This window comes from Syngnathus floridae, chromosome 21 (genome assembly GCF_059516105.1).
Source record: "Syngnathus floridae isolate MCC-2025c chromosome 21, RoL_Sflo_1.0, whole genome shotgun sequence".
NCBI classification, from domain to species: Eukaryota; Metazoa; Chordata; class Actinopteri; order Syngnathiformes; family Syngnathidae; genus Syngnathus; species Syngnathus floridae.
This window is the reverse complement of record NC_142433.1, coordinates 4,864,087-4,878,236: the sequence shown is the minus strand read 5'-3', so window position 1 is coordinate 4,878,236 and position 14,150 is coordinate 4,864,087. Positions and strand designations below refer to the sequence as shown.

General features: G+C 40.2%; 2 protein-coding genes across 24 annotated transcripts in view; one reads left to right on the top strand and one right to left on the bottom strand.

Moving 5' to 3' along the window:
* col9a2 (procollagen, type IX, alpha 2) overlaps window positions 1–14,150 on the bottom strand; it is a 224,811-nt gene that overhangs the window by 105,328 nt on the left and 105,333 nt on the right. The gene's annotated exons all lie outside the window — the stretch shown is intronic.
* Window positions 1–14,150, top strand: part of adgrb2 (adhesion G protein-coupled receptor B2) — a 76,524-nt gene that overhangs the window by 10,734 nt on the left and 51,640 nt on the right. For all 19 annotated transcript variants that reach the window (XR_015854777.1, XR_015854778.1, XR_015854776.1 and 16 more), the window contains exon 2: window positions 10,221–11,118. Coding sequence is in view for 15 of the 19 variants with exons in the window: in XM_088364407.1 (XP_088220533.1) it covers window positions 10,236–11,118 (883 nt within the window). In the remaining 4 variants the exon portion in view is untranslated. The remainder of the gene's footprint in view (window positions 1–10,220; window positions 11,119–14,150) is intronic.

Sequence of the window (14,150 nt, the reverse complement as noted above, 5' to 3'; positions counted from 1 at the left end):
TTGCGTGGCACCGACCATCCATTTGTAATACCCATCAAAGCACACAATGTACAATTATTCCATCAGAAAATTATTTCATGTGTCTTCCTGTATATTTTTCCAGTCAATTCTTGCAGGAACAAATGATTCAAAGATTTAATTGGATCTTGAAAAGTAGCGCAAATGGAAAAAATGAAATACTGAGAAAAGAAGGGAAGAAAATGAGAGTGCACTATAATGGGAGTTCCTAGCCTGGTTTGCTTTCCTTTTAAAAAGGAAATTAGAATGGAGATCATGACATCACTATTGTCCATTTTGCGTAATTACATCTTATCCAATCGCTATCCATTAGTGATTTTTTTTTTTTTTTTTGCTGATCAGGTAAAGCAGTGAGTAAGATATTTTTTTTCCTTTCATATCAAAGTAACTGAGACGTTAATGTATCATTGGCAAGACGTGTCCATTTGTGGAACGGCGCCAAAGTAGGCATATGCAAGAAAGTACAATATGTGCTCAGACGATCATATAGCATGTCAGCCGCTCTTGCACTTTTACTCCCACTCGCTCTTGCAAATCTAATTAGACGTATTAGCCCGCTGCATTAAAACGTACATTTGAACATTTATGGATTTTTATTTTTCTTGCTCATTAATCGACAATGAGCGAGATGAAGTGCTTGTTTGGTTGCCAATAAGCTTGAGGTGGTATGTATTTGATTTTTTTTTCTATTCTTTCATCCTTTGGAATATCTCGAAATAGAAAATGACTTTACCAGTCATCTCGCTAATCGCTTGAAAACAGCACAGATCAATAATCGTGAGAGTCATTGATCGTTTGGATAATCGCACTATTACTGTTTCTCCATAATTAACTTGCCTTTTGAAAAGGCAAATGAAACAATCTCCGATCCGAGAGAAGATATCAGTCTTCTATCTTAAGTTCTCCAAGGAGTTCCTTATATCATCCTTCAAGATCCTCTTTCCTGCCATCATGGACGATCACTCAAGGGACAACGGCGAAGATGATCATCATAAGATGGGACACATATGGACCATCCTACTCAAAATGTTACTACCTGGGTTGAGATGGTGTCCTGTAAATAGATCATCTCTGTGGTCCAGAGAAATTGATTTGAGACATATTGAACCCTGCAGGGAATCCCCAAGTGGGTAAATCCAGTCATGGTCCAGTCATTTGCAAGGCTGCACAATGATGCAGTGGCCCGGTTTGTGAGTAGGCCACCAATGCCGTCCTCAGTTGCCACCCAGCCTCCACAACACCATTTTGAATGACAAGGTCAGCAACCTTCCCCCCAGAGTTCTCTGCTCCCATGGTGCTCCTTCTTCACTCCATCTGTTCCCACCAACCACTGTCATAGTCTGGGACAGCATCATTAGATGCATTCGTTATCCTGGTGCCATCACTGTTACTCCAGTCCAAAGGTTGTGGACATCCTGTCTGGCAGCACTGGCTTCCGCAAGAATAATCTCAACACTCATCTCCAGGGCGATTGCAATAATCAGACTCCAGACATTTTTTTTTTCCCGCCGCAAATGATTCAGTGCCATTGTATATTAACTACTGTCCATCACAAAGATGAAAAGTTCACCTTATTCGATTTTTGCAGATGTTTGACGGAAATGGACAAGGAATAAGTTTTTCTGGAGAATGCATTTCAAGTTTTCAAACAAGCAAGCTTAGGTTGGACTGTTAAGCAGCCTTGACCTCTATTTGGGAAAAGCAAGGTTATGCTGAGCTTTCCCCAACCTGACTTGTAATTCATGTCAGCCATAACCTGAAACTCCACTTCAATCCTTTTTTTTTTTTTATTGTACTACAATAAATCAAATTTTATTGAATTAGACACAAACAAATAATGCTTTTATGTGTTTGTGTGCATGATGTACACCACACGAACCATAATCCCAAATGCTACGTGAGATTTTTATTGACTTGTGTATGATCTTGAGCGCAAATTTCCCATCGCACATTTTTTTTGCTGCATTAACATCGCTATTAATCTCACAGCTCGAGGCGAGCATTACTGTGGTCAATTTCCTGTATGATGCACTTCCATGTGCCTGCGTGCATTTACGCTTTCATATTTGCACATATGCGTGTGTGTGGTCGGTAAAGTGAGATTTCATACCTCATGGGTTGCTTTCGTTTTTAATACACTTGCATACTTCATCGTTTTAAATACAAAAATATCCCCGGGGCATGCAGAGATTTGTGTGGAAAGCGAATGAATTACTGGAGTGAAAGATGATAGCGACGAAATATAACTGCCCTTGAGGGTACAATGTTGTCCACCTAGGGACGTCAAGGTCTTATTATTCAGTGGAAAAGCAGGATGCTGGCCAGAAAAGACATTTTTACATAGATGGTGATTGCTGCAATCTGCAGGGTAATAAATTGAGAAGTAATGATGTCAATAGACAATCGCACAGCCAAGGCTTGATGGAAATCGGGAGAGCATTGGCGCATAATCACACGGTCCAGCTTTAATGTTGCCCTTGGAAGAATACTCTCAAGGATGGTCCCCCTAATGCCCCATTTTGATTTTTATTGCCGGATGGTGAGAGGAGACACGTTCATTTACATTGGAGTGTGAAATTATCATGATTCGATACAAAAGCAGGATACAGGATACTTATTAAACATTATTTTCCTGTTAAGTCGGTTTGTATTGACGTAAAAATGACAATTATTGTCGAAGATTTGTCAGCGACCCGAAATGGTTCAAGAATCTCCTGTCAAAAAATGACAGTATATTACATAATTCCCTTCTCTCAGTGTCTAATAAGGCGTTTCCTTCTTGCTTCACGAGATGCGGATTGAGCAAAAGGAAGACAAAGAGGAGAGAACTTGACAGGTTTTTTTTTTTTTTTGGTTTCACTAACACGTCTCACCCAGAAAGGGCCAAAGGAAGGAATTTAGATGAAAAGAAGAAGCTCTATGGAGGATTGTAAAGTGAGATTCTCCACTACTGCGCTAAATAAACACATTTTTACAAAAGCAAATCATTTTGAAGATTATAATAACTTGATCATGCTGCCAAATTTCATTTAGCAGGAATTGATACTGCCCGGCTGGTTGTAATATATTCTTTATCTTCTGCAAAGACAGAAATGCAATTCCTTGTTTGGTCTTCTTTCTTCCTCCTATATCTTCATCCTTTGTATTTTTTTTGTTTGAGGAGGCCTCGCTTATCTCACCTACTACTCTGTGAATGTGTTTGCATTCAAGACTAAGTGACACCCGGGTCCAGCAAACGCTTTATATTGGTTTAGATGGATTGCACTTTCCGCCAACATTTACACGAGGGGGAAGGTGGCACGGCACGGCGGCCGAGGTAAAACGAGGAGAAAGTAGGACGAGAGTACCTCATCCTACAGAGGATGAAATTAGCCTAGCCGTGTCTGCGGTGACCGCTATCTGCTCCAGCGAGGGACCCGGGATGATAATAAATCTTTGAATGGGATTGAATATGCATGCGAACGAAGCGGCCCCGGCGGGAACGCGGCTTTGTCGGAGCAGGTGGGTGCTCCTGAAGGAACAAAAAGGAACTGTGGATGGAATAAAATGAATCAGGCAAAAAAAACATTCCCATTGACAGCTATAAGAGTCAAAAATGTATCGGTAGTGGAGAACATTTTTGTTCATGAGTAAAAACTCAAAATGTGGAAAGATTTTGTAAAACATCTCCAAATTAGGAACCAACTGAATCTTCTCCCGAGTGATTCTTGTTTTTGCTTTTTCAGTGCATTGTACTGCTTTTTTTCTCACGTCTCCCTTACCTCCTAATTTATTTGATCTGAGCGCTGTGTGCAAAATGCTAACTTGGAAGACGAGGGAAAAAAGAAGGCCTCCGAGCCAGAGACATCAATAGCTTCCTTTTAATTCCGAGAACTTTCTCCTCCACACTTTCTTCTTTCTGCCTCAGTCTTTCTATTTTTTTTCCCGCCACCTCCGCTAATAAAGCCAAATTGGCATGAAAGCTTGTGACCTCCCCCCCCTCCTCCTCAAAGGCGTTTTCTTCTTCGGGACTTTACCCGTGAAAGAAACAACGTTTTAAACAAAGCTGTTTATTTCAAATATGTTTATCTAACATCAAGCTTTCACGGTTTTTACATTTAATGATTTCTTTTGATGCCGCTCTCGGCACTGATAGTGACGCTTTTGTATTTGCTTCCCTCGCAGTTTTTCTTCAATCCCAAAGGCGTACTGAAAGATATATATTTTTTTTAACTCAGTATTAACCTTTCATGTGGTTGCTACTCTGACTGCTTTTGTATGTGCTCCGACAGACCTTCGCAGTTTCGTGAACTTCAACGATACACCTTTTACTCGCCGTCTTATATTCGTTTTTATTCTTTAACCACCTGTGTGTACGCGGCGAGCTCCGAGCGCTTCTTGAGTTATTCATAAAAAAAAAAGCCTGGATTCATCTTTTATTTCCATTTCTTTTGTTCTTACTGGTTGGCTCTTTTATCTTGCTCTGACCATCTCTGACATCAAAAGAGTCACACCAGAGGTAAAAAAGTAGTTCCAGGATTGGCCGGCGCCACCTGTGGCAACGTTGATTAATGCAGCTCCCTTCTTCTTGGACCGCCTCTGGTGTTTGTGTTTGAATTCCATCTCTCTATGTGTGAGTCTGTCACATCCCTGTGGGAGTATTTACACATTTTGTTTGAGGCACCAATAATTATTTTTGTCTTTGTAGCTCTTTTGTACGCCGAGGAACTGACAAACTATTATAATTGGCAATTAAATTAAGCCAGCAAGCTTTCCACACAACCTCCGGTGACTTTGCACTGGCTCTCCCAAAATAATCTGCATTAGATATTAGAAAATACCAGATATGTGATAATTATTGAATCGCTTAAGTTTAAATTCACTCAGACTTTTTTCCAAATGACTTTGACTACATTGGTTTGTGCAACATTGGCCCGAGCCCATTACGAGGAACCCATCGGGTGCGAGGTTTGTTTAGCTCTGCGCCAACGGGAGTGAATGTTGTTTGAAGGCCCGCCATTTCAATCAGGATTGTTGTTCCTACCTTGTCGTCTACAGGGAACCCGTTCCGTCCTTTTCACCACGTCTGTAATTGGATTAGATTTTACGTTCATGACTTTTTCCCCCCTCACGGTTGCTTCGACGTCAAGTAAAAACCGCGACGGCGTTCCGGAAGATTTACGGAAAGCCTGTATGGTGATTAGCGGTTTGGGAAAAGTGGGTAAAGTCAATTAGTATCGTTAAGGATTTGTCGATTCTGATTAGAGGAATATTAATCTTGGGGATTCATTTTTTTATGGACAAGAAATTTCATCAACAGATTTTTTTTGTTTTTCAGGGTCAGGCCAATTATTATAATTATTCTTAAACAGGAAAACTACCGATTAGCATGGTGCTAATGTGGACGTGTGGGTTGAGGCCATACCAACTATTAACACTCATCCCTTGGTAACTAAGTCTAATTTTTATAAATTATTCTATACACACACAGTCATCAACGTAAATTATTTTATATCGGAAAAATCCTCTGGCACAATTTACACTTCAATCCGTGCATCTCTTTGATAATATATCCTTCTAAATTATTCAGTCTGTATGTTGCCACTCCATCTTAATATCCTCTTCCTGCAAAAAAACAAACACTATCTGGATTTCCGCTTAGCCTTCCACAATTTTGACACTTGGCAATCTTGTCACGCATACTCATCTGCTTCAAAGACACTAGCAAGCTGATATTCGCTGTTAGCTGGGATTACGACGTACGATATATATTGTATATAAGCGTCATTAACTGGCTGGAGATGGCTTTGCGCTGCATCTATTTTTAATGGCGCACTTGTGCTGATCAGAGCCTGCAGCGTTTTAAGCAAGCACAATCGGTCAAGCGACTAATAAAAATGCTCATTTTTTGAATGTTCGCCTTTTTGGGGTTGATTGAAGCATTCAAATAACAGATTCGGAATTTTCTTACTTGCAATAAAAATACATGAGATACATTCCAAGACAGGTCGGGATAAAGATGAGAAGTCTGAAGGGAAACATAATGGAGATTTTTTTTTCCAACCTCAAGGCTGCTGTCAAATTGTAAGCGAAAAGGTGAACTGGAGAAAAAGTGGAAACTTTCCAGACTTTATAGCCAACTACTTGTGACATTGCAAAATGATAAAATAACGTTGACGATGAAACGATCTATACGTACGGCGGCCATTAAAAAACGACCTTTCTCCGAGCGAGCACACTTTACAGTACTCTCACTCTCCAATGACGCTGGAATGATAACTACTGCCTGACACCGATCATACATACACACGCCCGCTGAAATCATGTCAAGGTCTCTGCAGTTTTTGCTGACATGATAAATCCTAGCAGGTTGGAGTTACATACGCACTGGATCTGTTTATTGATTCAATATGTTACCCTCATATAACTAGCGGCCGCTAATTAGCCCTGTAGGGGAAACTCAAATTGGACATCTCACATTGCAGTTCCCAACGTCACAACCAAAACCGGATTGTGATATCCTTCGATAGCACGCATCCTGGCTGTTTGCCTCCCATAAATATTAATCAAGATGAGAAGATACCTGCAGCGTCAGCTTTCCTCGCTTTCCTCTAAAACAAAAATCCAGATAATGAAATAAATACCCTTGCCTGGCAACACCTCAAAAAAAAAAGTGTTCCACTGCAGCTGGAGAGGCAGAGATGGTCCAGAAAATAAAACAATTGGGAGATAGATGAAGTTTGATTGCTTCCCAGCTGGACCGATAAAAAAAAAAATCATATCCTGCTGTTTGGTTATTTTGGATCAGTGAGCAAACATTAACTTGTTAGCTCCTGATTGGCGGAAACATAAACAAGTTATTCCACCACTTTAGCTGGTGCCGCGCCAGAAAATAAAAACCGTCAAGGCCGCACAAATGATGATTCGCATTGATTTCCGTTGACCGAGCTGGGCTTCCGCTCATGGATTTATTATTCATGCATTCATGTAATACGTCCAGGTTGTGTCCATTTCATTTGCATGCATGCCCCCCACGTCCCCTCAACCTCATTAAAACACTGACCACACTCCGCAAGGGCGATTTCGACCGACCTGAGACATAACTCACACAATTTAATCCATACGGCAAGGAGAAAACACGTTTGATGGATGTCTTTTCCTCCTGTTCACGCTGTATACATGCGAGTGCAGTGACAAATGTACGAAGAAGCTGTCAAACTGTCAGGGAAGCTCACAAAACCCCCGCCTTCCGATTTTTCTGCCTTACTTGCAGTTCGCAGTGACATAAAGCTCTACAATTGGCTTTACGTTGTTTTTATTACTGCTCATCATCATTACTGCCACTTCAATAGCAACTTCTTTCAGATTCCTTTTTACGTGTTCTAAGTGGTATTCCTGACACGCCTAATTTAGAATCTGGAACGAGTTTTGCTCACTTATATTTCTGTTTGATCAAGGGCTTCTTTGTTCTTAAAGCTGAGATGCAAGATATAATTGCCTCTTTACCACACCTGAAATAAAACTTTTTATTTGGGTCATTTTTTTCCTTAGCTTTTGATTTTTTTTTTAAATTTCTGGATGCTGGTGCATTTTATGCAAATGTGATGCGCCCTGACAACAATTAGCAATTATTTTCTGGAAGGTGGGCATATTCAGTAAATAAATATATAAATATATGTGAATAAATATTACAGATCTAACATATAAATAATTCTATATTATTAATATATATTTCAAAAATAAATATATACATGTAATTTAAATAGAAATATTATACAGCTAATATATAAATAATTACATATTAAAAATATATATTCAAAAAAATATTTAATATAAATAAAAATTATTATAGATCTAATATATGAATATTATATTTTAAAAATATATATTTTAAAAATAAATATATACATATAATTTGAATAAAAATATTATACATCTAATATATAAATAATTACATATTAAAATATATATTTAAAAAAATATTTAATATAAATAAAAAATATTATAGCTCTAATATATAAATATTATATTTTAAAAATATATATTTTAAAAATAGTCAACTACAAAATAATCACAGCAGTGCCACATGTTACGAGTTAGATTCATGCTAATGTTTACAAGCTTGCGCACGCCATTGTTTACACATGCATGAAATTATAGCGATGGGCTGTCCAGATTCACTTTTAGTCCAGCGGGATCTGACTGCGTGCACATGTGTGTCACATTGAATCCCGTTCAAACACTCAACAGATGGTGACCTTTTTCTATTTTGCCCCCTAACAAGAAAAAGTTAAGGGTGTGAAGATGCCTGCGTGAGTTTGGTGGCGTTCGCAAGGCCAAGCTCGACATGTTTGCAAAATTGTGTTCTGCTAAAACACTTTATCATCAAATCTACACGGAAAGGGCACCACACCGCCAGTTTAATAATCATTTCTTCTCTTTCAAATCCAAAAGTCACTCCATCATGTTAAAATATGCTGATCTTGTGTCCTCCTCTTGATTTTGTGCTTGCACTGGTTTTCACAGCAAAGACAAACATCAGATGAGTCATATTGTCACTTGAGTGTATTAAAGAATGAAGACAAGCCTAAAAGGAGATGGAGATGAGAGCGAGACGGCAAGAGGGAGATTCTTTATTTCGCCCTCCTCGGAGATAACATTAATGTCAAGGTGGAAGAAGGGGGAAGAAGACATCCAAGCTAATGAATATTTATTGTGCCCACAGTAAAGTGCTGTTTTAGAGTGAAGTGGGACAGAATGGAGCTGAAGACAGCACTTTAGGGCCCTGTTCTTGCATGTATGAATATTCATTGTTCATTGTCCCAAAAACAATTTGCTTAACGCTTTTGACTTCTTTTCATCTGGAAAATCTTTTTTTTTTACCTATGCATGGTTTGGCTTCTAACTTCTGATTGCTATTTGTTTGACATTGGAGAATGAAGGCGAACCTGAAAAAAAAAATTTACTGCCTTTAACTTTCCATTTGTGATTGTTGCGCAATAGTCTTAAGATATACAAGCCCTGTGGGGTCATCTCTTGACATGTTAAAATGAACAGTTACTCGTTACCCGAGCCCAGTGGACTTTGTGTTCTGTGGTGCAATGCTTTTACACATTTGCATAAATCCAGTTAAGTAGCATACTGTTGTGTTTTATTAACATCTGCCTAAGGCGAGTGTGGGTACTTTTTGCTGAAGACACAAGCGTGCTTCACTCGGAGGAAATGTAGATGCACTTTGTGTATGTTTATTGATGATCCAAAATATTTCCTAGACTAATAAAAAACCGTGTTAAAAAAAAATTAAATATCTGACTGTTGCTTCTTATTTTAAATAGAACAGCCTCAATTTTGGGGGATGAAAAAAAAAGCTTCCACCAGATTATACAGTGTCGAGTGATGTGACTGTAAGCCTGAATTTTTAAAAGATGCTACGGCTGCTGGGGTGTGCATGTTTGTAAGTTTTTGCGGTAATTACAGAGCAAGGAAAAGTGCTTTGAAGCTATCAAACTCGAGAGGTGCAGCAGTCTCGAAACCTTTGCTCTCCCCCATGTCCTCCCTCAAACTATCATTATTTTTGACCCACTTGACAGTTGCAGGTGATGGGAAAGGCTCAGTGTGTACACCAAATAGCAAATTATGCGCTGGATGCTGAAGTATTTCAACACTAAAAGAGTATAAATATTTATGCTTGTCCGAATTTTCCTCATATGGTCCTCCAACTCCAGAACCAAAAACAACTCAATTTTTTTAGGGTGCAATCAAGGTGCTAATTGACATTTTTTAATATAATTGAATTTAAAATAATTGATATTTTGTAATATTTCTAATTGACATTAAATTAAATGACAATTTTAGCCCAAATATTTTGTTCTACAAAGCAGTATTGAGATACCAAATTCCCTTCCAAAAAAAAAAAAAAAAAACAGCACAATATGTGCTACAGTAAATTCATAAAAAAAAAAAAAAATGCTGCGTGTCATGATGGACATGAACATGGACTGACATGCATGGTACATCGCCCAGGGATTACATAAACAGCAAGTGACGGGAGAACCTAAACAGAAACACAAGCCATATTGGACTGCAATCCTCCATGCTGATATAGTGAAATCGCTGCCAATTTTACAAAAGCATGTCTAATCCCAAAATGATTATTTCTCGAAACATAATATCTCTGCCCGTGTGTCTAATTCCAAACGCCTTCTCGCTCTTTTCTCTCGTAGGACGAATGTCATAGGATGAACACTGCTGGCGGGGCGTATCTGTCTGTGCTGTCCTCTCTCCTGGCTGTGCTCGGGGCCCTGGCTGCTGTGTCTGCCCTCGCTCTGGCTCCTCTGTCCGCCCTGGCCCATGTTGCCTACGGGGCCTCCGATGTCATCCCCAGCGCCGGGGTAGCCGGACCCCCGTCGCCCATCTCGTGCTCCAGCTTGGTGGCCGGGGTGCTCTATGGCTCTTTCTCCCTAAGGGAGCTTTTCCCCTCCAGGGCTCCGGGGTGCTCCTGGTCCCTGGAGAACCCGGACCCCACCAAGTATTCCCTCTACCTCCGCTTCAACCGCCACCCATCCATCTGCCGGACGCATTCCCCCATGCTGCTTTCCCTTGATCACCATCTGGCCAATCAAAGTTGTCCGCTTCACTTAGAGGCGGCCTTGGCCCGAGATCAGGAAGTCATTGATCTCTGTAGGAGCCAGTCCAACGAGGATGCTCCTTACTCCTTCCTGCAGTTTGATAAGAACTTCGTCCAATTATGTCTCAGCAGACATCCGGCCGCCGACGAACCTCAGGTATCCAAGGATTTACTGGAAATGAGGCTGGTGGAGGTGCTACTCATCAACAACGAGAACTCGAGTCAGTTCACCTGCGGCGTGCTCTGCCGATGGTTTGAGGAATGTTTACGAACGGGTTACCACAAGGAAGAGGGTGTTCCGACCCGGGACGGTTGCGGATTGACGCAAACGGGCTGCATCTGTCCCAATCACAACATCATGCCGGCTTCTATCCCACTGATACCCGAGACGCCTCACAGTTTCAGCAATGGCTCGGCCGTTCCCGATGACTGCTGCGTCACTGAGCTGCATTCCAACGACGCTATCGCCATCGCGCCCAGAGATGTCCGACAAGGTAAGACCAGAAGCTCAAAATGTCCTGATGCTGTATTTCCTCCCAGGCACATCCATTTTTTTTTTTCTAAACGCAGCGCTTGAATTTTGTATGATGGCCTTTAATTAAGATAATCAGCTCAAAGTGGACCTTCCGAGCCCTTCATCAAAAAGATTTGCTAATCAAGAGTTCAGCCTTCTGATCTATATTTTAAAACCCCACCTCCCTTCCCTTCAGGCCAGGAAGTGTTATTCCGAGCACATTGCTTTAGATTCTGCACATTATCATGTGTGCACATGCGTGGCCAACTGATTTTTTTAGGACATGATGATATTTGACAACCATGCGCATACACATGGTCGTTCATCCATCAATGCATAAAACAAGAGGAGCGGAATCAGAATGAACACAAGAATGGACATGGATATTTCTATGTGTTTTCAAAATAGACTCAAATATGTACGCCTACATACATAAAGGTGTTTTAATCTCCTAATAAATCCGCCCAACATGCACTTTATGGTTCTTCGTCAATGCTAGCTTCTCGAGTACCGTATTTTCCTCACTATAAGGCGCACCGGATTATAAGGCGCACCTTCAATGAATGGCCCATTTTAAAACTTTGTCCATATATAAGTCCGTATATTTGGACACGCCTGTCGTAGTGGTTGAATATTGGTCCATATATAAGGCGCACCGGATTATAAGGCGCACTGTCGGCTTTTGAGAAAATTGGAGGTTTTTAGGTACGCCTTATAGTGCGGAAAATACGGTTTCTCACTCGTATCCTTCTCCCACTAAAACAAATGGAGGGAAAAGTGCATGTGTGAAAGAGGCTGTCTGAGGCAAGGGGTGGGGATTAGTATTCTCTGCTCGTGAGCGATGGTTTTCTCTCTGACCAGGATCAGCACTGAGCCTCTTTATGCTCAGGGAAAAGGCCCTTCCACACTCTCCGCTTACTTGCGCACATACGCGTGCTAAGAAACTTGATCTGTGCGTGTGATACGTTCGTGTCCTACAATGGATTGTTCAACCTTGGCTGTATTTTGTGAGCTTGTTGACGCAATTAGAATGTAATCTGTCAAAATTGAGGGCTCAACAAAACTTCTTTGGTGATGCACAGGCTAATGAGATGCAGGATTAGGCTCAGAATACAAATTGGGTCTTAAAGTTAGGAACAATAATGGTGGCTCACGTCCCCCTCACAACGTTTTTGTCCAAATCAAATACCGTATTTTCCGCACTATAAAGCACACCGGATTATAAGGCACACCTTCAATGAATGGCCCATTTTAAAACTTTGTCCATATATAAGGCGCACCAGATTATAAGGCGCATAGAATAAATAACTCAACGTTGCTCAAACGTTAATGCAATCACAATTTAGCAACACTCGAAATAGTGAAAACAATAACAATATATCAATAACTCAACGTTGCTCAAACGTTAATATCACACAACACACAAAATAAACGCATAAAGGTTACTTTCATAAATTAGTCCTCATCCACAAATCCATATTGGTCCATATATAAGGGGCACCGGATTATAAAACGGCTTTTGAGAAAATTGAAGGTTTTTAGGTGCGCCTTATAGTGCGGAAAATACGGTGTTTTATCTCAAACTTACACTCACAACAACTCAGACTGATATTCATACAAAACGACAGACATGCCATTGGGATTTGAATGGTTGGAAGTTGACGACGGAATATTTTCATGCAGTCACGCAAAGTGAAGTTCAACAAGCGGATGGACACATGCACGCGCACACACACACACACACGCACACGCACAGTAAACAGTAAATCGCAGGACCCTGGGGAATAGCATCACATCATGGGCACAGGTGCACTATGGGATGCGAGGCTATTTTCTACAGTTAATCGATCACATGAAGGCACTAGAGCTTGACTAGGAGTCAGCGAGCCAGAGACTGATGCGGACTGTGAGTGTGTGCGTTTGAGAGAGAAAGTACGCAACGTGGTCATACATCTCCGTATTTCATTGCCATCCAGTTGCTCTACAACTTCTCAAGAGCGGCACGAGCCTCGTGAGATATACTGCGGCTCCCAAGTTATTCTGTCATCCACTTTACGCACACCCGAGCCGAGCGAGCGTGTGAGGTCTCGGGGGGTTGGCTAATGTGGCCCACTGGTGCCTTCAGCAGCCATCTTCTTTCTTTGCTGACATGTCACTCCAAATTCCAGACTTCTACTTTCCATTTTATCTATGTATTCACCTTTGTACGTCATACAATTTCTATTCAGGGTCAAATTCAGAAGCAAGTTTTGAATCACAAATCCTATTGGATGATAATAGGACAGGGCACCTTCATAAATATTTGACTTCGATATATATTTTGAGTTGATTGTGATATTCATTACTTTTATGGATTGATCTAAATAAAAATAAACCGCCCAAATTAATCTCCAATTGTCGTAAACAACAATATTCAAACAAAATTATAAATAAAATATTTGACTTCATGAGTTGATATTCATTACTTTTATGCATTGATCCAAATTAAAAAAAATACCATAAAAAAAAATCCCTGATTTTGATAAACAACAATATTCAAGCAAAATTATCATTTTTCTCCAACATTTACAAATAAAATATTCCATTGCTGCTAACATGAATAATGATAATCATGATGTATTAGCATGATATAAGGTCACTTTATTTCCAAAGTAATTCCACTGAGCCCAAAAGTCCTCCATTAATAAAAAGCTCTGCAAGGAGGATTTTATAATCATCATTTATCTACGCTGTTGCCAATCTTGCTCACAGTGCTTAGCTGAGCTCATCCCATACCTAAAGTTTAATTCACCCCTCTATCCTATTTAATCTTGGGAGCTGTGAATAAATCAGCCAGTGATAAATAGTCACTGCGAGACTCCACGGTAAATTCGTTTAACTCGTTTGTTTTACATCGTGATGAGAAAAAGATTACATTTGCGGTAAAACAAAAGAGATTCAATAAAACAAGTATGATACTCGGTGGCCATTTTATGTTTGTAATCAGTTGACCACCTGAGTCCACATGCGAGA